The sequence below is a fragment of the Anopheles arabiensis genome, chromosome 2 (genome assembly GCF_016920715.1).
Source record: "Anopheles arabiensis isolate DONGOLA chromosome 2, AaraD3, whole genome shotgun sequence".
In the NCBI taxonomy this organism is placed as follows: Eukaryota; Metazoa; Arthropoda; class Insecta; order Diptera; family Culicidae; genus Anopheles; species Anopheles arabiensis.
In genome coordinates this window covers 101,410,356-101,434,532 of record NC_053517.1, presented here as the reverse complement: position 1 = coordinate 101,434,532, position 24,177 = coordinate 101,410,356, and the positions used below count along the sequence as shown (strand labels likewise).

The 24,177-nt window shown below is 47.5% G+C and overlaps 1 protein-coding gene across 19 annotated transcripts in view; it reads right to left on the bottom strand.

The window, feature by feature from the left end:
- The window catches only part of LOC120898011 (protein alan shepard), a 201,751-nt gene that overhangs the window by 31,319 nt on the left and 146,255 nt on the right, over nt 1–24,177 (bottom strand). For 18 of the 19 annotated variants that reach the window (XM_040303295.1, XM_040303301.1, XM_040303296.1 and 15 more), the window contains one exon: nt 10,925–10,999. The exons of the other annotated variant lie outside the window; for it this stretch is intronic. In XM_040303295.1, the coding sequence (XP_040159229.1) occupies nt 10,925–10,999 (75 nt within the window). The remainder of the gene's footprint in view (nt 1–10,924; nt 11,000–24,177) is intronic. 19 annotated transcript variants of the gene reach the window in all.

The window sequence follows — 24,177 nt, the reverse complement described above, 5'->3', positions numbered from 1 at the left end:
GTTTTCCCGCAAATCGACTGACCGCAAAACATCAAAAGAAAGGGAGGGAAAGAGCACCCGAAGGCGTTCGTTAAAAGCACGCCGCAAGAAGTACACAAAGCACCCAAAAAAGAAATGCGTCGTAAAAATCATATTTTGCTTGCCGCAAATAGCTTTTTCCCTTTAAGGTACGCACATTACGCGTGAGGGAAGGGTTTGGCTAAATGGAGTCTTACACAACAGAAGCAGGGTGAGTGCGCGCGTGTGTGTGTGTGTGTGTGTGTGTGTGTGTGTGTGTGTGTGCATTGAGGCATCGTAGAAAGTTGCAGTTGTAGAAAACAAATTCACTGCTAAAAATGCAACTAATTTCCAATTTAGCGTTAAAAATGTGACAAGCATTTCAAATGATTGCAAAATTCTAAGTTCAACACACTCCTTATGCAGTAAAAAAAAACATAGCAAATGTCTAAAATTACCATTTTAATCTTTCGTAACAATGTTTGAAGACGATAAGACGCAACAGCAACACAACGACTCCCCACGCCGTAATCACAATGTTTCGAACAGTTTACGACGGTGACATTACTTTGTTTTGCCTTTTTTGATGCATGCAAATACACTCATAATTGCACGATTTTAATGAGCTTGCAGATTGATAAGAGAACCACCGTGCGATGCCGGCGGAGATAATGTACAAAAGTAATTAAAGTAAAGATTTTATATTCCCCATGCAAAGGAAATACTTAATTTCAAAATACATTTACTTGTTTGAAGTTAGTGGTGGGAGCTCGGAATCGGACCTACCTGATTCGGATTCCGTGTTCGGAATCAATTCCGGAGCCGATTCCGATGCTGGAATCGATTCCGATTCCGGAGCCGATTCCGGAGCCGATTTCGGAGCCGATTCAGGAGCCGATTCCGGAGCCGATTCCGGAGTCGATTCCGGAACCGATTCCGAAATCATCTCTGGAGCCGATTTCGGAGTCGATTCCGATTCCGGAGCCGATTCCGGAATCGATTCCGGAAACTGATTCCGGACCTACTATCCTACTATTTGAAGTAGCTGTTCGGTGATTTAGGCAAAGCATAAATTTATCGCTACTACCTTGTGTGAATCATACTTATTTATATAATCCAATGTGGATTTATCTCCACACAGCAATCACTATTCGAAAGCACCTTATCAACTAAACCGTACTTCGATTGTCAATTGTATCCGAAAATATGAGTTCGAATGACACACATTAGCTTAGTGCTCAGGGGGGCCTCATGCGCGCCAGTTGTCATTAGGTTCGTTATCATGCGTTCTGTATCACAGTGCGTAGCATAAAAGGGGAGGGAAAAGAGCACCAGGAAACGAAGAGCACAAAAACCCACAAACACAAATCGACCATTCAAAATGACCACCGTGCTTACTCCTACAAAGGTACTTTTTGCGTACGAAACAAAAAACTGTCCATAGAATGGGCCAACAATCGGTCGTTATATTCCGGAGCGGCTACTATCTCACTCTATCTCGCTATCGCAGCGCAGGAGGTCATGGTGTGTGCTTGCAGAACGCAACAAAAACAAACGCATTGAACCGGTCATTCCTCTATTAATGCTGGCAAACCACAACCTTTGCCGAACATACACATTAGATGTGGATATTAAATGCAATTCCCCCCCCTTCTATTTTTTGAAAGCTTCCACTGTGGGGTATGGGAAGGGATGGGAGGCCCGTTATCATGGCTTTGCTCTGCCGAGTTGGGCCGTGCGCTCTAAGAGGAAGCTGTGTGCTTTTTCGATAATGGCGTCCGTTGGCAAATGTCAAATCATTTCGAAATATAACCCTCATCCCTTGGTTGAGTCGCTCCTCCCCGCTTGGTTTTGCTCCCTTGGTATGGATGTACTAAGCAATCGCACCCGCTCAAACACACACACACACACACACACACACACACACACACGCAACGGTTAACGTTTATGATGACGACAATCGGGCAATCGATGTCACTGGCAGCCATAATCGTAAATGATTCATGACCGTCCGTCGTTGTGCGTTGTGCCCACTGTATACGCACCGAGGTTCTTGTCCCGATAAGCGGTGTCCACCCGCTCCCCCTAACGCACTGCCTGCGACTGAAACTGTTTTTAATATAATGCCTGAAGAGGGCCTGGAACTGGAGCACCGAAACTCCCGTGGAATTCATTCCACCGGAGACAATTATGCTGCAGCACGCGGCCAAATGGGACCAGACCAAATCTGGGCAGTAAAAATCGATGTTTGATTGCTCGATGAACGTTCGATACTGAGGGCAGGATGAAGAGAGCACGGGTTAGGATTAAAGCACCGTTGCGAAAACGGGAAGTATTACCATTGCGATATGGTAAAATTCAGTCCGCAGTTGTTGTTAGAATCGGGAGCGGTTAAAGGTCATTAAAGGGTCCGTGAAGGGGCGGACCAACAAAACTTCGCCCAAACACACCCACTTCACACTTTTTCCAATAAATTAAACTCTTCCAAAGGTCCCCGGGGACGCTTCCCCGAAGAGAGTGGTAAACAGTGGCACAAAGTTTTCGCAACCCAGAACGTTGTTCGTCATCCATTTCCTCATACACCGGATGTGCTACATTTCCCTCCAAACGTTCGAGGTTCGCGTGTCATTGAACTTCAATGGTCGGAAGTTTTCCTTCCCACAAAAAAAAAAAAAAAAACCGGAAGCACACGAGCGAGCGAGCAAAGATTGTTGCAAATAAACCGTTCGCACCCAACCTTTCACCTTTACGCGGGCGGACACATAAACTTTATAGGAAATTTATCATAATTAGACAGGGACTGCTTCCCCACCACCGTATCGTTGTCCGCTTTTTTTTTTTAAAAAGCCAACCATTTCTCCATCGTGTTGAAGGGTGTAGCAATCGTGTATTGGAACGGAAGCGCCAGAACCACCCTCCAGGGGTTTGTTGCTTGTGCCTGTGTGTCTACCTGTTGGTAATTACGCGTTCGCTCGCTAACTTTCGGCACCAAGTGTCGAAGAACAAGGCCGGGTGGGCGGGCACCGGTACACCCAAAAGAGTAGGAAACCCCGATGGGACGGACACGGGATAGGATTGTACACTACCGGGAAGCGGGTTTTTTTTCTCTTTTTGTTCTTCTCGGATTCGCTTCACGGAAATGACACGACCCTTGTCCACGAAACACCGGCTTGATGACCCAAAAACATCATTTCACCAGTTGCAAATACGATGGCATTTTGCCTCTCCCCCCCTCTCCCAGACCTGCTTTCCCTTGCCCCCCTTCTACGGCCCCTGCCCAACATGGGGAAAAGAGTTGAGAATTTCCCGGAAAACTCCCGGCCCCGGCGCTTTTGCTGTAAATCTGGCATCGTTTATTTTAAAAAGCCTCCACTTTAACAACTTTTATTGCTTCGGTGCTGTGATTTAATTAATCGATTACACCTTTTTCCAACCCCTTGCTGGCAGGGTGGAACCAGGGGTTTTGTGGCACGACAAAAAGCGAGGTGATGGGGAGCATTACATTACCGGACAGTTAAAAGCAGCTGCTCTCTTATTCATTTCCCGACCTTTTCGTCGGTTGCTGGAAAAGTCATCTTTCTTGCGCTGCCCCGGAGGCGGGAAGAAGTAGGGATAAATATGTCCCACCCACCGTGTCCCAACCACCCCAAACAGGGGACAGGACAGAGAAGGTGACCGACCGACAGGACAGGAAAGTTTATAGATTATGTCCTGCGGCGATGGTGGCTATAATCCATCAGTAGGTTAAGCCCAGGCCTTTGCTCCGATGCAAACAGGTGATAAGGGGGAGGAAAGGGAAAATGTCCCAAAATGGGAGAACATTCACCTCCATATTTGCGGTTGCAGGAGTAATATTTCCTTCTTGAACTGATTTTTCGGTAAAAAGTGGAGCTAATCGATAAAAGAAAGTGGCCATCGAACGTCCGTTGCTGCAGTGAAAATGTGAGCAATTAAAGTTTTTAACGATATTAGCTATGAATGGCACAGGGTGAATAGACCGTTTAAAGGACGTTTTTTTGCTGCAGCCTTTTCCTCGCATTTAAAGTGGTACAGTGGTAAAGATTATTTTACGGAAATGAAATGATGCTTGAAAGCATCTAGAAAAAAAAAACGACAAAAAGGCCCAACACACCACGTTCTGGTTGTTCCTGTCAAAAGATGTTCATTTTTATTGCCTCTCCTGTGTGCTGCCCGTCTTTGCCCTGGCATTGTTTTTTCCTCTTCTTCCTGCATTCTATTTCCCCCAAAAGCATTCTTCCCAGCAGTTTTCCCGCTACTGTCAGCAACAAATGATGGAGGTCAAAAAGTGAAGATACCTGTTTGTGTGCTCCTTTATTCCGCTTTCTTTCCGCATTCACACAGTTCACCGTCATTTTTGCACGCCCATCTCATCCGGCTTTTAGCGAGCGAAGCGTCACCTCTTCTTGCAAAGGTCGAAAATGATTCCAAACACAAAAAAAAAAAAAAAACAGGACCGCTCACCACTTGGAAATGTCAAATTAGTTCCGCAATTCTAATTTCCTTCTGGGCGTGGTGATAGCCTCCCGTCTCTCTGTTCAAAAACAAGGATGAAACCACAGGCGAAAAAAGGAAAAATCTTCACGAGCCTTCTCCACCATGATAGCACCGATAGTAGAGGTAAAATAGAGTCGAAAAGTTAAGGTATTGAAGATAGCGAACACAAACACACATACAACAGGAAACAAAAAAAACCCAAGTCCCAAAATACTATTAAATGCTGCTCAATCAAATTGAATGCTTTCAATCAATTAAACGTTTTATGCTTCTGAGCATGTCACAACGGGGGGGTTGGGTTGGTGATTCGGGCAGTATTGGAAGAGCATAATTGAATATTGCTGCCAGCATGGAGCTTGTCCCGAAACTTTCAATACGGTATTTTTGTCGTTTTGTAACTCGCTCGCTTTCACTCTTGCTCTCTTTCTCTCTCTCACTCTCTCTCTCTCTCTCTAGATCTCACTTTTTCTATTTTCGAATCAACGAAATCATTTCGGACTCGAGTATTTCTTCTTTCAATCAATTTGGTCCCAGCCCTGCAGTAATCTACCATTCGATTTGGAAGCTTAAGCGGAAGCTTGGGATGCTGAAAATTGAAATAGCTTTCGCGGAAGAGTTGATATCGGTTACAGTGCGACGGGAAAGAGTAAAACAGAATGAAACAAAAATTAGGCTTTTCATCAGAATCACTACATGCACGACTCCTCTTGGCCGTGCTGCAAAATGTCACTGTAAATGTCATTAAAAAATCTGACTGACTCAAACTTTCATGACTTTTTTCATTTTGTCATGACTTTGTTTTGCTGTGCTCTGTTCTGCAAAATATCACTAACAGAGTCATGACAAATTCAGACTGATACAAAATCATGTCAGCGTCAGGCGAACTCTACTGTGATGATCAGAGGTGAGACTCTTACATGCTTGGTGACATTTTTTTCAGTTGGTGCGACCATCACATGCTTGGTGACATTTTTACAACCAACTCTTGGTCAGTCACTTAGTCGTGACATTTTTTGTCGGTGATCATCACGATAGTAATGATCGGTGGTGTGTGCGTGTAAACTCGGTGGTGTGTGCGAGTAATCTCAAACAACAAAATGAGCAAGCTTTCTCGCTCAAATGCTTTATCATGTTACCCAACATACCATCAAAACGGACCGAGCAAGAAAGTATGTTCATTTTGTTGTTTGGGACCACTCGCCAAGAATGTCGTGATTATCATAGGGAGAAAATGTCACGATCAAGTGAGTGCCCAAGATTTGGTTGTGTGTGATATGTATGTGATTGGTCTACCATCTGTTTGAGTCTCACACCTGATCATCACAGTTGTGTGTACGTGAGCTGACGTGAACTTCGCTGCAGTCATGAGTATTAGTGACTGACTCACAGCCGGAAAAAGTCATTAGGCTTGCGACTGCATTAAGCTCAGCTTGTCAGTCAGAGTATTGCTTTGGAATGAAGCATTCGCATGTCGTGTTCGGCATGTCATGACGCACTTTCATTATCCTTGCAATGAACTACAAACTACCACGGATATGTCCATGGTTTTCGGTGGTGATCATCACGTGATGCTTATGACATGTTGCAGCACTGCCTCTTGGATTATTTTTTAAAGTCAGATGAATATCAATTACTGAAGTAAATTAGAAATGAACTCTATGAGTTTCATTCCCTATTGATCCCTACTTTCAACACATTTTCCAGCTTCTCTTTTACCTTATTATTACTTCACACACTGTACATGCTTTTCTACTACTTCTCACCGAGCGTGCTGGTGCGGTTATTTACGCATCTACACGCTACCACTTGCGTACTACTGCTTCGCTGCGTTTGGTTCGCTCTACATTAGTAAACAAAATTGGAGTGCGTTTGAAGATTATAAAAAAAATGAACGGAATGAATATTTACGGCTTAACAGCGGTCACCGCAATGCCAGGGGGTTCGGGGTGGCTGGTGGCTTTGTCGCAAAACAATCTGTGCGAAAACGTGGTTAAGCCTGCGGGTGATGCCGCCTTGCATTCCTTCAGCCTTCAGCGTGGAACGATACAAAACCACACCGTACGATGCGGTTTTGGTGTGTGCTTCTGTGTGTGCTGCTGTGGGTACGCAGGCATGTATATTTTCCTTTCATCCCCCTACTATTCAACCGACGCTTCCATGCGGAAGTGGTGCAGCACCCGCGCTCATTGTCCTTTTCGCCATGTCGTCCTATTGTTTTCGCTCTTTCTAATCCATTTCGAGAGCGGTGTCTTTAATGGGAGGGAAAAATACACACACACGCACGTACACCAAAGTCCTCGGGTGCGTTTTGGTGGAGGGGGGGGGGGGGGGGCACCTATAAGGATTCTTTGCCGCAGTACTCGACTCGACAAAACTTAGGCCTCAGTCTACGGAGGCTTTTTTCTTACATTTCGAACGCGCATAATCTTATCAGCGTAAGTAAGCGTAACAAGAACAATTCCCCACAACCAGCCCACCAGCAAGGCAGCCCAAACAAAACCAAAAAAACTCCTTTTCATTTCGAATTTAGACGCTTAATTTTGGGAAGAAACGATTGCAATCAACCTTTTTTTCCGCAGGCTGTATAGACTGTCTTGTTAAGCGGAGAGAACCTCTTTGGGGTGCTCATACGGACACAAAAAACGTCCTCAAAAATCCTTCTAACTTGCTTTGGGGAAAAGAAGCAAAAAAAAGCCACTGCTTGTGCTCTTTCTAAGAAGTAATATTGGAGGGGGATGTGATACTTTGTACCTCGTACTTTATTGCTGCTGCCGCTCAATTTGCTGCTCCCCGTACTGTAGCGGAAGAATAAACCAACTAAATTTGAAAATCGAATCAAAACCATACGCACACCTTCCATACGCATGTGCGTGCGTGTGTCTGTGTTTCCAGCGAGACCATTTTTTACCGACGAATATGCGAATAATCATAGCGACAGCAAATGACGACAATCGACGGCTCCCGGTGCTGTCTCCGTCGTGGACTCATCCCGGACACAGCGAAACGGCACAAGCGGCGTTTTGTCGTGCTGATTAGTCGTACATTGCTGGACTGATCCCCGTCCAAGGCGAGGCTTTGCGCCCTGGGTGGATTGAGAAATCGTTGCATAAAACGAAGCACATCCTTTCCACCCCATCGCTCCCACTCTCGGTTGTCTTGCTCTGCCAGAAAACCCCAATATGTCCCTCCCCTACGAGGTCCTACGACGACGAGATGGACGAGATTTTTGGGAGCAAATTCCCGGCAAACTGAGCCGACCGGATGTGTGCGGCAAAACGGGATTCTCACCAAACGGGGCCGCAGAATTGTTCTGTTGACAATTCCACGTCCTTTGCCACCTGCCGGCACCTCCACCAATCCTGCTTCAACCTTTGCGAAGGGCACAAGAAACTCTGAAGACGAATATCATTGTCCTCGGGGGGATGTTTAGGCCGGGTGCGGGAATGACAGCAAAGTGTGTGGAGGAACTGTCACCGTGCACAGAAAACTGTCGATGATGGGGTGCAAAGCCTGACAGTGGAGAGACACACACACACACGCGCGGGTCGGTTGGGTCGTGCCATAAGCAAGAAGGGAAATTTATTCCATACAATAAAGATCCAACTTCCGGCATTGTTCCGGCATTGTTCCTGATTTCCTTTCGCAGTCGCCACCGACAAAGAGTGATTCGATTCGGTTGCTGCTGCTGGAGGTGATGGTTGTACCACACCACTTCTGTGTCCCTCTCTTCAATCCTCTTCCCTTTACTTGCTTTTGGGGGTGCTCTTTTGTTTTGTGCAAGCCGCGCAGCAAAGGGAAACGGCATCAGCATAATCGGCAACGGGCCACATCGCGGAGGAGGATGAGGCAGCACCAAATCGCATATGCAGTGTGTATCTGTGCTTGTGTGTGTGTGAGTTCCTTTTTTCTTTTTTGTTTCTCGGAAGTAAAGCTTTTATTCATTGACGCTTCTGATGCTGCTGCTGCTGGTGGTAGTAAGGAAATTGTCCTCGCCTTTTTATGATTATCCGCCATCACAACGCCATCGCGCTAGTGGTGGGCGGGCGAGCTGCTGGCGGCGGGAAAGCTGAGAAAATTTTCATTAAATTCTTCTGCCATTTTGCACTCCGTCTAACCGACCCCGCTTTGCGAGTTTCGACCGGGACCGGTTCGGTATCAGTTTCTTGGGTGGAGAAAAACTTTCCACCCCTCCCTTAAAGGGAAAGGGTTTTGCATTCCGCCATGACGGAACCATTTGCTGGCCCATCTGTCCGGCTCGCGGAACGGAAATTACGGCCAGCGCAGGATGGCCAAACACACACACACACACACACACACACACACACACATACACACAGGATGGATCAAAAGCGAGCCAAAGTCAAGCCCGGGGAAGACAAGGGTTTTCTCATGGCCCTTTGGCTTTGCCAAGTTCCCAAGCCCCAGAGGGTGGGAGGGTTGCCGTTTTGGCGTACGTTCTCGTCATCTTCAGCTCTTTAGCGGGGGGGGGGGGGGGGGGGGGCGGGAAGGAGATTGGATGGAATTGTTAGATCTCTAAATTAGAATTAAGCGGATCTACGTGCCGGGAAATTCAAACGAAATTTCCGGCGACCAACGGCTTCGACCAGCCTACAAGCAGTGTGGATTATTTCCCCAAGACAGGCAGAGAGAGAGAGAGAGAGATAGAGAGAAATCCCCGCTATCGCGCACTGTAGAATTGATGGCATTTTTGGAAGGCGCTCTTGGAATGGTTCGAGCGCTTCTAATAAGCTGCTGGTTTGGTCTCAGAGTACACCAAGAAGTTACCGCTTTACCAGCGCAGCATCTAGGGGGAATTTACAACGGTTTCATAGAGCAAATGTGGAACCTTTTGCGTAGGTTTTGTGTGCTTGAAAGTGAGGCCACCTTGGCAGGATGGCATCTGCATCTACATGATTCACGGTTCAAGACCGGTGAAGGATGTCGCTTGATGTGATGTTCTGATAATTTTAGCCACTTTATATGGCTCCGTTTCTCAGCACACACCTCTTCCACACGAAAAGACACGTTCGTCGAACGGGACACAGAGGCGTTAAGAAGATGCCTCATTATCACTGTCGTTTAGCTTTTCTCTTTCTCTCTCTCTCTCTCTCTCTCTCTCTCTCTCTCTCTCTCTCTCTCTCTCTCTGTTTGTTCAATCAGCAGATTCGCCACAAACTCCCACAGTAGTAGTTCACCGCAGCAGCCAACCTTTGCCGAAGAAATGCCCTACCTAACCTACCGAGAACTACTTTCCAAGCGCTTTTTCCCCTTATCAAGCCAGCCCTATCGGGTTAGGCCCGCTGAAAGCCACATGCAACGGTGCCCCCACCAGCGCACCACCTTCGGGGGGGGTGGTAGAAGGCTGGACAAACGGGGCGTAAAGGTTGCGCATAAAGTTTTGCATAAAATATGATAAAAATGAGATTAGCGCCGGACGAGGGTGGAAAATATAATTTTCAAAACTTTATCTTAATAATTCGATGGGGGCAGCGGGCGAGGTTAGGAGCGTGAAGGGCCCCACAGAGCGCGCTATTTGCTCTGCAACTTGCTCCCGCGTATGCCGTTTTCCAGAGTGCTTTTCTGCGGGGTGCAAAATAATGGCCAGATTTTCATTAGGATTCTTTTTCTCACGCTTTGCATCTTTCGATCTGAGCTGGAAAGCTCACACTATTTGAGGTTTGTTTTTTGGTTCCTCGTTTGTTTGTTTAGTTTGAGTGCTTTTGCACGGCATGTGGTTTGGAGCTGCTTTTACGCTGCTAGCTAATTATTGGTAGAGTTTGCTTTAAAGAGGCTTATTTAAAAATTAAATTCAATAACAGCTCAACAACCGACAGTACGGACCTGGTTGTTCCAGGTGGGTTCAAGCGCTTCAATGGTAAGAATTCCCGTTGCCTTATCGCGCCGCAGTGCATGTTGCAGCATAAATATTCGTTCGCAAAAGATTCCTTTCCGCCTCTCTTGCCATGGCAAGAACGAGGCGGCTAATTTGGGATGCTGAATAAATCTTCTCCTTTTCGCTTGTACCGTGGGTAGCCTGTGCACTAAAAAGAAGCTCTAGCGAGGAGTGGTTTGTTTTTTTTTCTCCTCCCACCGATTCCTCCGAGCGACAATCCTTTCGGGCGGACAAACCTTACCCGTTTACCATCCCCGGCTTTGAGATGGGTAAGATTTTATCAGCAATTATCGGTACCGCAATAAGAGCTGGAAAAGGGTGGAAGGAGTCTTGCGCCCTTCGTTTTGCGTTTTGCGACACTGTGTTACACTACATTAACTTTCAATTGTTAATCTGCATCTTGGGGAGGCGGTGGTGGACACAAAAGGACACACACACACAGCAGAAGGGAGCGACTTTTGAGCAGTTTTTGGAGGATTATGTCTTCCCGTGGCAACTGAAGCGTTACCGATCTCTTACCCGATTGTAGCTGCTGCTGGCAGGCAGGCAGGCAGGCGGGTCAAAGCGTGCTGAATCGTGACTGGCGAGGCTTACCTGTAACGAAAAGTCAACGAAAACATAATAACGTTAGTGCTTGGGGCAGCATGGATTGGCCAACGGAAGAAGAATTATAATGTTCATAGTACGAGCATAGTAGAGTCGATGCTTCCGGGAAGCCAGGGAGTTCGGTGCATAAACAAGAGCTTTTAAATAAAGCCGTTATGATAAATGAGCCGGTTTTTAAGGTTTAATTAATTTGACCGTCAACAAGTTTCGTGGTATTGAATTGTTTTCGAAGCTTAGAGCTCTATTATGCTGCTGGGAAACAATATTATTTTAATTCAAAATCAAGATAACACAGCAGTATGGCGGAATGGAGTTTTTCTAATTGAAACTTGGTAAATTTGGTTTTTAGTACGGAAAAACATCATTCAAGGAACATTTTAAAATGGGTTTCAATCTCCAATAATGGAATAAGGCTATATTTCATGTACTGAGCATACATTAAGGAGGAGTAAAACTCGTCTAAGTCTTGCATACCTTCGTCAGGACGTTTTATAATGTCTTCCAGCAGGATCAGAACCTACACTACTATCAATAGTGTGAGAACATAGTTCCTGTGTTTACAAAATCTATTTTGAATTGAATTTTTTACACCAAACCATTACTTCCCCGTTCAACAAATAGCTGCGCGGAAGAGCGCACTAACTTCATTTCAGCCGGGAGCACACTTAAAGCCGTGAAAAGCTTCGCCTGCTCGATTGGAAGTTGAACGAGCTTGCTGCGACATGGCTCACGGCTGCCACCCGTTTGCCAGAAGATGCCAAAGATGGCTTAGATATTGTGAGGTAATGGCAGGATCGCATAAACCGATTTCGACGCCACATTTCGCCTTTACGGCAACAAATGTTATCACTGTAATGCGCACACCATCAGCGCTAGATGAACTAGCGCGGGCATATCTAGCCCCCCTGTCAGTGCTGGGCTGGTGTTACTGGCTGTTGTTGTTGAGCCGTTGAGTTTCATGAAAAGCGAACGAGTTGCAACCGATATTAGCCGCCGGGGCGGCCACGGGGCTGCAAACAGCGCGGGGCGGGAAGAAATTCGATACCAGTAACATATGGCACTTCCATTGAGCCGTACCACACACACACACACCGGGTGGGATGATGGGTATTGGCATCTATCTGTGTGTGTGTTAGTGTGCGTTGTTATAGTTGGTTGACAAAGTACGTATGTCGGAGATATATCCCCCTGCCAGTGGGAACAGCAAACACCGATTGCTCCTAACATGGTTGGCACTTGATGACATTCGATGTTATAGCCATTTTCTGCGCGCCCCTTCCCGCGTTTAGATGTGTGTGTGTGTGTGTGTGTTTGTGGGAGGGTAGTTGGTAAGCATTCTAGAAGGCGATGATACCAGCCCAGAGATTGGAATAACTTTCTCGTCCCCACCATCAGTTGTGTGCTTCTGTCGGCCCGCATCGTCATCATATCGATTGTCGATTTGTGGAGACAGTGCATGGTGGTTCATGCAGGCATTGCAAGAGAAGTGCAAGTAAGTGTGGGAGTGTTATTAGAGCAAGAGCAGTTGAGATATCAGGCATGTTTTGGTGCTTGTTGCGAGAAAAAAGCCACAAAAAGTCCCATTCGAGCTAACACCGAGCTAGATGGGACAGGAACATGCTAATGATTACGCTATGATGAGATAGGTGCATAACCCATAATACGGTGCATCATTAGCCGAAGGTAATGGGATTCCAGGAGCAAGAAAACCAGCAAACGCGTAGCTTGCAGGGAGGAAGGATCTATGTACAGGAGGAATAAATAGAGTAACTATAACTAGGAAGGCAGGCGTCTTGGTTAAGTTGAAATTTGTGTTTGTATTTGGTGCCGTGACCAGGATATTTCCAACAGGCTTTAGGTGTCTATTTATCTTCCATCGCTCACCATAATCACACATCCAAGTTAATGACACACAGCGCGGGCAATAAAGCAACGCATTCTTTTCAAACAAATCGCTATTCAGCTTTCATCACACGCACACACACTCACAAACGGTAGGTTCAATCCCACGCGTTATCTTTACGTGCTACCTTTGCGCTGTTTGATAGCGTCGCCAGTGCTCAATTACAGACCCGCCCGTTTGATGCTGTCATCGCCGCTTGCCGTATGGTATTAGTGAAACGTACACCCTCCTCTGCCAGTGATACGCTGGCCATACGCCCGTTAGGGCCTAACCTTTACACTGCTGCTGCTGCTGCTGCTCTGTTGCGCTCCGGGTATTGCCGGGACCTGATGATTGATAGGCGGTATAATCAATCATCATACGCGTTAAAACAAGACGCCTTGCGTAGGACTGTATTTGCGCACGCAATACGCCATCATACGCATGCATACAAATGGTACGTTGACACAGGGATAATGTCCAACGGAGCAAAAGGCGGGATTTGAAAACACGCACGCGAGGGAGAGAGAGAGAAGAAATGCCACTTTAAAGAAAGCTCCTCCACACGTCGTAGTGTGCGAGTGCTGTCCGATACAAGATGTAGTCCGAACCATTGGATTTCATCGCACGCTGGTGGTTTGGGGAATGGTAGACATGCAGCCATGCGAGCACTGTTCTACGATTGCATGATCCGGAAGTAGCTCAACACGAACGTACGTGAGCACGTCCGGACGGGAAGTATCACCAATGGGACAACATTATAAGCTACAGCAAAAGAACTCGCTCCCATCCGTCGTCGTCGGCCATATCGGTGTGGCTTTGATGAAGGAAGATGAGCAACCCTCATCGAGCGGAGTTGGTGGACTTAGAGGCTACGACCGGGCTAGTTGACGACCGAAACGGTCCGATTGTCACGTAGTGATTAATCGAATACGACACGCTTTGAAACGCGCCTTGGATGATGCGTTCTGTGGACGATTCCCTTCCAGCAGGACTCTATCATCGGTACGAGTCGGTCGTTTTGGTCGGGTTGGGGAAATAATTGTGGGCTGGATAATGCATGCTGTGATTATTATTTGTGCTCTAATTGACGCCGATCGGCTTATGAATGGTGTAGTGGGGCGCTTCACCAAGGGAAGTTAGCTTCACCAAGCAATCGGCGCTCGATAGTGCAATTAAAATCTTCAGCAGAACCATTCGGTTAAGGGCTGTTTGATTGGAACGGACTACCGATGCTGATGGATCATTGATTGTTCTTTGTTAGCTGATCAGATTGGTTGCCTCTATCCTCTCGCAAAAGCATCGCAGGAACTTGAACGTTTACTTAGAACACTTTACCGTATCTTGGGAATGGCGTCGTCGTCTTGAGGATTCAAGATTGTACAAGCTCTGACGAAGCACCAAACCGTTTACCGGGTGGTCATTCTGGCCACTAGGCTCAGGTTCAAAATGCCTGCGGAAGTATTTCATGCAAATTTTCCCCAAATTTACATTCCTCCACAGCAAGCACAAACCTCTAAACGACCATTATCGTTTCGATTAATTGTTTCCTTAAGCATCGGCATCCATTTACCTTCCCAGGGTGTTCCTTTTCCACGTATCGGGACGGGTTTTCGGGATAGAAAATCGGGATGAATAATTTTCGCACCTCGCGAAAGCATAACAGCACACCAGGCCGCACCGACCGCAAATAAATGAGTTCTGATAACGAATGAATTCAGATGATAATGATTGAAGATTGAAAGGATGATGTGCTGTTGTGCGGTTTTTTTTGGGATATAGCACATCACACTCTCTCTCCCTCACTCACTGACTCATTCTTTCGTATACCAAAATTCTATTGTTATATCTCGGTCTTTCCTCTACCTTTCTCCGTGGAAGAGTAAATTTTATGGCAAAGATTAATGATGTTGGGCCGGTTTTTGCGGGTGTTCGTGGAGCGAGAAAAAAAGGCGAACAAAATTATCCTTCCGAACGGTCGGCCACTGGAATGATGCTAGATTCTTTGCTAATGGTAAACGATAGCGTCCCTCAACGCTTTGTGGCATGGTACAGAGCAGCGAGCGACAGACGAAATGGCACGGGTCCTGACGGGTATGACACGACCGACACGATGATAACCATCCATCCCCCCGCACATCGCCATTCCCCTTTGGGTTGTGGAGGGCGGGGGTGGCGGTAAATGTGTTCCGGTGGTGTAAATAGCACCGGCAGCGAACGCACGCACTCACGCGATCGGCTAGAATCCGGTGTGAATCTCCATTTCCCTGAAAAGCTGGGCTAATGATTTTCCGGAAGCGGTCCTTTGCTCAAACGCACTAAATGTGTTGCTTCATTCTCCAACGGCGGAGTTGGTTCTCCTGGGTCCTGGGCAAATAACGTAAATATTCCCATTATCCGTTTTCCCTGTCCATTTTCATGGGTGAGCGAGAAATAGACGTGTGCGCACGGCTGCTGCTGCTGCTGCTGTGCCAGAGCTCTCCAAGAATGACAAATGGTAATCCGATTTATACAATGTATAAATTCTGGAAAGTGAGTAATTAAAGCTTGGGCACGCTAAAGTTTAACTCGCCGGAAACTATGGGCACCCACAGGGAAGCTGTTGGTAAACGCTGCGGAAGTTTGTACAAAACGATTTTATTGACCTTTCCCAAATCACCCAGAAGGTAAAAGATAGGCCAATTTAATAGGGGTAATAAGAGCTTGAAAGGAGCGTTTGTTGGAGCATTAGTTTGTTTAGAATTGAATATAATAAATGAAGCAGTTGAAAACAAGATCTCACTCTCGTTCATCGCTACCACGGGGGATTAATCGCCATGGCACTTAAAGTACTCTTGCCGAACTTGAACTATTATTAAAGTGAACTTGTGTTCGCCGCCCCCGAGAACGGAAGGGCAAAGCCATTCCCATGTGTGACTTGATGAATTGGTGTGCCGGAATCGTGTTCCGCTGGGCTGGGCTGCATGTGGAACCCGAAGATGGATTATCATTACAAATCCAGATGGATGCTCACGAGCGATCTTGCACAACAAGCTGGGCCGAGCACGGAGCAACAGCGCAAGATGGATGAGCACCCTGGCTGGATTGTTCGCTACATTTGCAGTGCGAGTGCCATGGCAGCAAACACGGCAGCAGCGGCTGCTGGAAAAAGCCCAACCAAGACATCCAAAGCGACAGTAATTAGAGAGTTTATGGAAGAGTGAAAAGAAAACAAAAAAGGGGCTGTCCCGACTAAGGCTTCCCCAGTTTCAACAGCCTCGACATTGCAAACAATTTCCCAGGAAAATTTCGGCCCACGTACATCCGGGTTCACTTGTCCCTGCTGTGTGTGTGTGTGTGGATGTGTGCCAGCTGGATAAGCAAGATCTGGTAGAGCATCGCCATCACCACCACCCGGGAAACGGGTTGGGGCCCGCAATTGCACCACGAATCTGATTTCGGTAAATGGATTTATGGTCTTATCATCACCCGCCTGGATGCAGTGCACTCTATCTCGTTCGCTCTCTCTTCTTCAGAGCATCATGTAGTTCTAAATCACGTAGGAAACAAATCACCACCACATTCTGCATACAGAGGAGAGGAAGCACAACACAAGCGAACCCGCAATGGCGGTGCGGGCCGAGGGTGCTGTCAACGTCATATCCGTGTGGTTTCCGGTATTTTGCCTACCGTGGAACGAAATTCCTGCACCCCAAAACCCGTTGGCAGCAGTGAGGTTTTGGACAACAATTCGCAAGGATGTGGTTTTTGCGGAGAGTACAGGGCAAGCTTTTCTGCAGGTGATTCCTACGATTTACTAGTTTAACAGGCAGCAGCTGGCAACTTTGCGCCGGTACCGGAGTGTAGTGGAATTGTTTCGGACTGATTGAATCTCGATCATGCAATGCGCCTTACGATTGGATGATTATTCTTTCCAGGTATAAGGTGCGTTGAGGTTGGTGCTGGTGATGGATCAGATCATCGGCTTTTCATTGTCGGTAGGTTTCGATTTTCCATCCGAAAGCGGTGATAGGAATTCCAGATCAATGCAGCGGAGGGTGAAGAAATTCCACCCAGGTATGGAATTGCTCCTTGCAGACTTGCAGACTGCCAACACGTACACCGGGTCGGTCTTGAGGGCTGGGACTTACTTTAGGTGCTGACCTTTGCCAGCTCCTCTTCTTCAACACATTCTCCCGGGGCGGGGGATAACTATTTCACTCATCGGATGCATTCCCCTCCGGATCGATAACATTCCCGAACGTCGTACGTACCCCCGACGCCATAGAAAACTGATTATAGTGCCTGCCACGTTTAAGAGCTTCTGCCACGATGGGAAGCTGCCAGTGATGTACGATTTTAATCGAGCTTTTTGCACGCTCGCACCGCAATTTTTTTGTCAGCATTTCGCATACACACGCACATTCTCTCTCTTCTTTCCTCTATCCTCTTTGGGCTGCCTCTCCACATCCAGACGCCTACACACAATGGGCGACAATTTTATGCGGGACTCGTAAGCGCTTTGAAGCGTGGAAAAATTGCACACACACTCATCCAAAAAAAAAAGAAGCTCGTGCTACACAATATGTCCGCCTGTAAAGAGTGGAATGGTAAAGAGAAGCACCACCACCACCTCCAAACAGCAGAAGTTTATCGAAACTCGGTAGCTTCGGTAAACACGGCCTTCCTGCACCCGGCAGCCCGAAGGGAAACGACACAATATGTTTGCGTCGGCACAACATGAACATGATGTAGGACGGGAACGTGGAAAGTGATGGGGGATAAAAGACCTGTGCGTGAGAGGAGAAGAAGCAAAAAAAAAAAAACGAGAGTTTCCGCAGCCCAAAAAACTTTTCGATAATTGAGTTTAACAACCTTCCCGACGACAGCGGAACAGCCACGTAGTGGAGGTAGTAGTAGCAGTAGTAGTAGTAGTACCACATGGCCAACCGGGTCTCGTTTCGCAACAACGAAAGGTTTGAGGAAATGGTTCCCCCCACCCCAATAAAACTGCTGCAGAATTACTGATAGAAAGGAAACGAAACAGCTCGGTTTTACCACAACTCCAGTATTCTGGTCTTTCCTTGCTTCCCTGGTCACACAGACAGACTTGCACAGCCGGAACAAATTTAAGTTTGACAAAATGTCATGCGGTTTTGCATCTAATTAAACTTGCTCATTTTTCATCGGACGAGATTTGCAAGTTCGTCGCAACTTTCGACCCAGTGTGTGTGTGTGTGAGTGAATGTGTCTTTTCTTTATCGACAGGATGAACACAACTCACCAAAACAGGAGCGGTCTTTTGTGCGGGGAGAATGGAAAGAAACAGAACGAATGCCTTTAACCGGGGATGCCACAAGTGTCAGTAATTTAATTGTGACGTTTGTGGTGTAAAGTTTCCATACCGCTTGTACGGTTCTCGTATGGTGAACTTGTAGGACAGATCAAGCTAGAGGACTTGACTTAACAGACATGTTTATAATTTGTCTTTTAAACTCTTTGCTTGCTTCTTTAAAGGGTCAGGCAAGGAAAAGATCGATTATAAATTTTAATTACGCCGCGTCATTGGTGCCACCGTGGCCACCGCCAGCGTTCCATATGGTAGCAAACCCAATGGGACCATCTGTTGAAGTACTCCAGCAGCCCAACCTTTCACCACCACCACCACCTTCAATTGTGTCGACGACAACGCGTTGTGTGTTGGAAGAGATTGGATTGCAACCTTTTTTTTCTTCTTCTTCGGAACCTTTCTTCTTCTTCTTCTTCTCCTTCTTCCACGGGGTACGTGATAAAGTTGCAATTCGATTCCGGATCTGTTTCCGGGTTTTATGCCCATCGCTGCCCCTCTCGTTCTCTGCGCTTATCTTCCGCTGCGTGCGTAGTACGCACAATGATAAGCGCACCATGCCTCCCGTTTTCCGTGCCTCGTTATCTGCTCGTCTCTGATACGGGGGAATCTCATGCTGGCGACAGATTGACAGTAACAACCTTCCACATACAAACTGACGCACATACACACACACAGACATACGGGCAAACCCGGATGGTTTGTTCACACTTTCGCCTCACAGAGATTGTTGTTACCCCCGATTGTTTATTTATGCGCAATGACATCAAACAACCACCATGCTGCTGCTGCTGCTGCTACAGCTCCTCAACTTCGCCCTGCAGGTTGGAGGTGACAAGCTTTAAGCACATCACCAATAATGCAACAATGACGACGACAGGTGTGTGAGTGTGTGTGTGTGTAAGTATGGCATTGTGATGAGAGTGGCAAACTTACTTCCGGCACTTTGGTTGGCGGTATCTGTTGAACCGGATGGACACACACGCACCAGCACGCACTCACTAGCAATGCCACGTGATAGGGCGCTTTCCGACACAACTCCGACACTATTATGACTGAAACTGTAATTACTACCTCTGGTGGATTGGTGTGCAGAGAGATTGAAAAAAACACACGCACACACACACCAAAACCGAGCAAAAAGCTTCCTCCGGCAGCAAACAATATGGTACGAAGTATGGCCTTTGATTGGTTGCGCTTAACCACCGCTCACACACGCCGAGCGCGTACTAGAAGAGCACATCCACACATATGGCAGCGCTGATTGGACACTTGATACACAATATGGTATCGATATGGTATCCGTCGGGAGAACAATTGTGCGCTTCCGTATGGACAGGATGTGCGAACGTAGTTACCAAAGAGCCTACCTACTATGTATCGCCACAGCTCGAACGTTCGGCAACTTGTGGAGCAACACTAACGATCACTACTCGCCGCACACTAAGCGTGACACCCGGCACTACACTAACGAGGGCTTTTGACTTTTGTACCGCGCACACACACACACACACACAAGGACTGGACACGCACGATGACACACTACCCTTCTACCATATGGTTATCATGCCTTCACGCCCCCCAGGTGCAAAGGGGTATTCTTCCACTTCCGATGGACTAAGAACCGCGGCCGGTGTTGGCCAAAAGCTCTCGTGTTGCGAAAATGTCCACCTTCCCCTCTCTTGGGCGAGGACAAACCAAATGACAACAAACCGAACAAACCCGTAAAACACACACACAATCGAGTAGAAAAAAAAGGTTGGTTACAATGGCGCGCGGACACGAAGCAGAAGTACGCGCGATGCCGTCTTGTGCGTTACGTTGCGTAGCGTTGTGACGAATGAATGAATCTTGCGACTCCCTCTCCGGAACCGGGGTACCACCGCAACACACACACGCACACACCGTGCGCCCGATGACCCGACCCCTTGCCGATAGTGAGTGTACGAGCGCGCGCCCTGAGAGTTCGGGCTCTTCTTGGCGGTGTTCTTACGCCCTCGTCACGAGGCGTGGAGGGTTGACACAAACGAGCAGGAGGAAGAAGGGGAAAAAACACACACACACACACATACACGCAGGAAACCGGCTCACACACTCACGCATACAACGCCCCTCTTTTTTTGTTTGAGAGATGCAATGCGTGTGTGAGATGTTTACACGAGATGGTGATGATGATGATGATGGTGATGCTGGTGCTGATGATGACGAATGTTTGGGTCTCACGAAAAATGGTCCATATCATCAGTTCGTTACGGCGAGTGATGACGAATTCCGGGGCGCGTCTGCTGCTGCTGCTGCTGCTTCGTTCGCTCGTAACGGAGCGCTTTTTTATCAGCGCTCATGCGCGCTCCGAGCGGATAAGTGAGATAGTGGAAGGCAAGAGAGCGAGAGAGAGTGCAACGATCGGTAACTCTCTCGGAATTGGAAAGAGTTTGTAACGATGCCAATGTACTTAGATGGGGATACTAAGGGTACAGCACACGGTGGTCCCCCGTGAGTGTGAGCTACGATTTTGAAGATCGTACGGCATCTCACTCAGTCCCCGCTCGCTCACCGAGACGACGACGCTCTTGCTCTTGGGTTTCCCTCTTACGGAAACAGCCTCCAGGAAGAGTCCGATTTCGGACGTCTTGTCGGACGTCATCTGGTTTATTCACTTACTGTGTATCGCCCCGGCCCGTCGTGCTCTCTTCACACTCATCGCCGCTCACACGAGAGTGCCGGGCGTACGTACGCAACAACAACGGGGAATAAGGGACATTTCTCGTTGGTTCCGCTTTTCTCTTCCTTCTTCAATTACCTGACCGGATCGTGTTTTTGTCACCATTCCAGAGATGTGCCCTTTTCCGGTACTCACACACACACACACAATCACCACGAAGTTTAACAGCGTGACTGATTTTGACCGACCGATAGCGGCACGAACCATAAGCTGTGGCAATGTCAGTCTACCCTGAATGACCATCGGGAGAATTCTTCTTCGGCGGCACTTTTGCGCGCGTAGGAGACCCGTACCCCTGGAATGGTTATTTCGGGTACGTGCCGATGGTGTGCCATCCGTTTAATCACGTCGAACCGTTGCGGCAGCCGAAAAAAAAGATGTGAGATTTAAGATTGCGGTTTGCTGATAAGCGCACTGGGCAAACTGGCGACGACCCGGCGACAACATGTTCAATTATTATACTATAACCTTCTGTGTACCAGTGTGTCTGCCACCATCGGGGTGCGTGTGTGTGTGCTTGAAAGACGTGAATGCTAGAATGCTGCCACCGTAAAGCAAGCCGGTATCAGGATTAAACATTCAACTTCCTTTCAGCAATAATGAATCGCCCAACCGTAACGTGCCGATTCATGTGGCATTTGCATCTAGACCTGTGCTCAAGCGCATCGTTGCGTAAGCAAGTCAGGAAGGCTCTACGAGCTCTCTAACTACTACTGCTTATACCCCCCCCACTGGCAATTGGCATGCTGTGCCGTTCGGAGCGCATTCATCTTAAACCGTACCCGGGTAGAATACGGGTACGCGCGCTTCACTTCGACAGCATTCACACGGGCTCGATCGGGCAGCAACAATGTAGCCATAATCCCACGCATTGAAATGGATTTTCCTGCTTTCTACTTTCCTTTGCCCCGGTTTTTTTGTTCACATTCTCCGACGCAGATCTGTTCCGGCCGGGGTAGTCACGTACCAAACTCGGTGGTGTGGTTTTCTCGCTAACTCGGAGCTGTCAACAGCTCTGTTTAATGGCACGACAATGGATTGGTGTGACGGGCTCGCTTTTGCCGTTATGAGTTCTTTCTTTTAATATGCTCTTACTTGATGCTTGATGAATATTAGGCTTTATTGAAGGTTCTTTGGAATAGAAACGCCTTCTGAAACACATAATTAAGCTCATGTAGCTATCTCGTTAGAATAATGTAAACAGTTAGCATCGGGAAAAGGTCAAAGTGAGAGACAATTTTCCAATCAATGTCGAACCAAAGCGATACGTTTGGAAAGATGCTCATTTTCATTCGCATGTAATATTTCCATTCACAAATCAAACACCAATTCACAGCCCACATGTATCTTGTGTGTTGGCAATGCTAAAAATAAGCATGCTTAATTAATTTTCCCATTTCCATATACATGCCGAGAGGCAGAAATCAATTACAATATCTTCCCGAACGACCTTCCAAAACTTGAAAACGGAAAGTAAATCACAGCTCAGTGACCTGTTCCTAATTCGTATGTGCCTGCTCAACATTCTCCGGACCGTACAGTGGGCATACGGGAATCAAAAGAGCGCTCCAACTACATCCTACTGAACTTCCCGTAAGGCGGGGCAGTCTAAGGCATCTTGGTCCGGTGTGAAATCTGAACCCCTCGGAAAACTGGTGCAAATTAAAAGGGAAATCTTGTCGTTAAATTAAGCCGATTCCGAACACACACACACTGTGATGCAACCTTCCCCTGAGTTTCCGGTTCGCTAGTCACCCGGAATGTCCAGTAGGAGTAGTCCGATTAGGCGGGATTCTTGCAATAGAGGGAAGGTGTATTTTGTATATAAAATCTCACTCTCTCTCTCTCTCTATCTGATTTGCATGGAATCCCTGAAGACCCTTGCCCTTTTGCGGTGCACCTTCACCTTACGCCATGCTTTCCCTTGTTGTCCTTTATCTGCACGGGGCATACCTCCATTCATCTACCGTGCACAGGCGGCAGCAGAGGCAGTAGCAGGCAATGGTCGCCTCCCTTCGGCAAACATTATCATCCCATGTGGTTCCAAGATAAGGCGTTGCCCCGTGCGCCTTCTCCCCGCGAAGCTTAATTACTGTTATCTGCGCCGTGAATCTGAGGGAAATTTTCGTCGGCTGAATTCACCCACAGGCCAACCGTCATCATCGCCACCATCGTCATCATCATCGCCACCATCGTCGGGGACGGGGGGACCATGCTGCTGTCAACCATGAGGTTCGGGTTTGTCCTTTGCCGTTGAAGCAAACCGCAGCAACGACCAAACCGACGACGACCACGAAACAAGCTGGTACACGGTGGTGGGACCTGCTGGAGATGTCCCAGACTTTCGCCAGTCGTCATCCAACTGGGAGGCTGTGGGTGTGTGTGTGTGTATGTGTGTACCACTCCAATGACACTGCTTTTCACCGGCCCAGAGTCCCCAAAAAACGTTGTCTGATTTTGGCAGCACCGAATGCTGACGGGGTTTTCTGGAGAAATTGGGGAAAAGAAGAACCCAAGACCGACCCGCTGCTGGCTTGGGAAATGTATGTGTGTGTGTGTGTGTGTGTGTGAGTGCGGTTCAGTAGCAAGATAAAATGCAAACAGGAAAACCCCCAAACTCCTACTCTCCTTGCTATCGTGGGGAATGGTCTCTTTCACTCACTTCGCTCTGCCCGGTGCAGATGTACTCCGGAAGTTCCGGTTCCGGTTGGATTCCTTCAAAAGGCTGCGGTTTTGCGGGATCGAAAACTTGTCTTGCCATACATACATTCGTTCTCGGTCGCAATTTCCCTATTCCTTCTTTTCGACCGGGAAGGTTCTTCAAAGAGCATGTTCTTGGCTAGGTTTCTATGCCGCAAAGAAGCAGGAGAAGTACGCCACCAAGGATGTTTGCTGACTCGTACAAAACCAAGTAAGATGCCAGGCGCGATTGGGACGATTTCCAAACGGGAAGTTGGTGGGCAAACGCTAGAAGCAATCTCAATACACAGGGAGAGCGTTAGAATGGAATCGAGTACGAATGAAGGTGAGCTAGCTCCACCACCAAAGCCCAAAGAGATTGCCCGGCACGACTTTCAGAGACGATCTTTTCTGTCTTATGATTGATTTTTGCCGGTGCTTTAAAGCGATTAAGGCAAGCGGCAAGGCAATGCGAGGAAGAATTCATAGCATCCCGCACGAACCCATCGAGCTCATCTGTTATGAATAGAACCACTCGTGGCAGTTTTAAAGCAAAT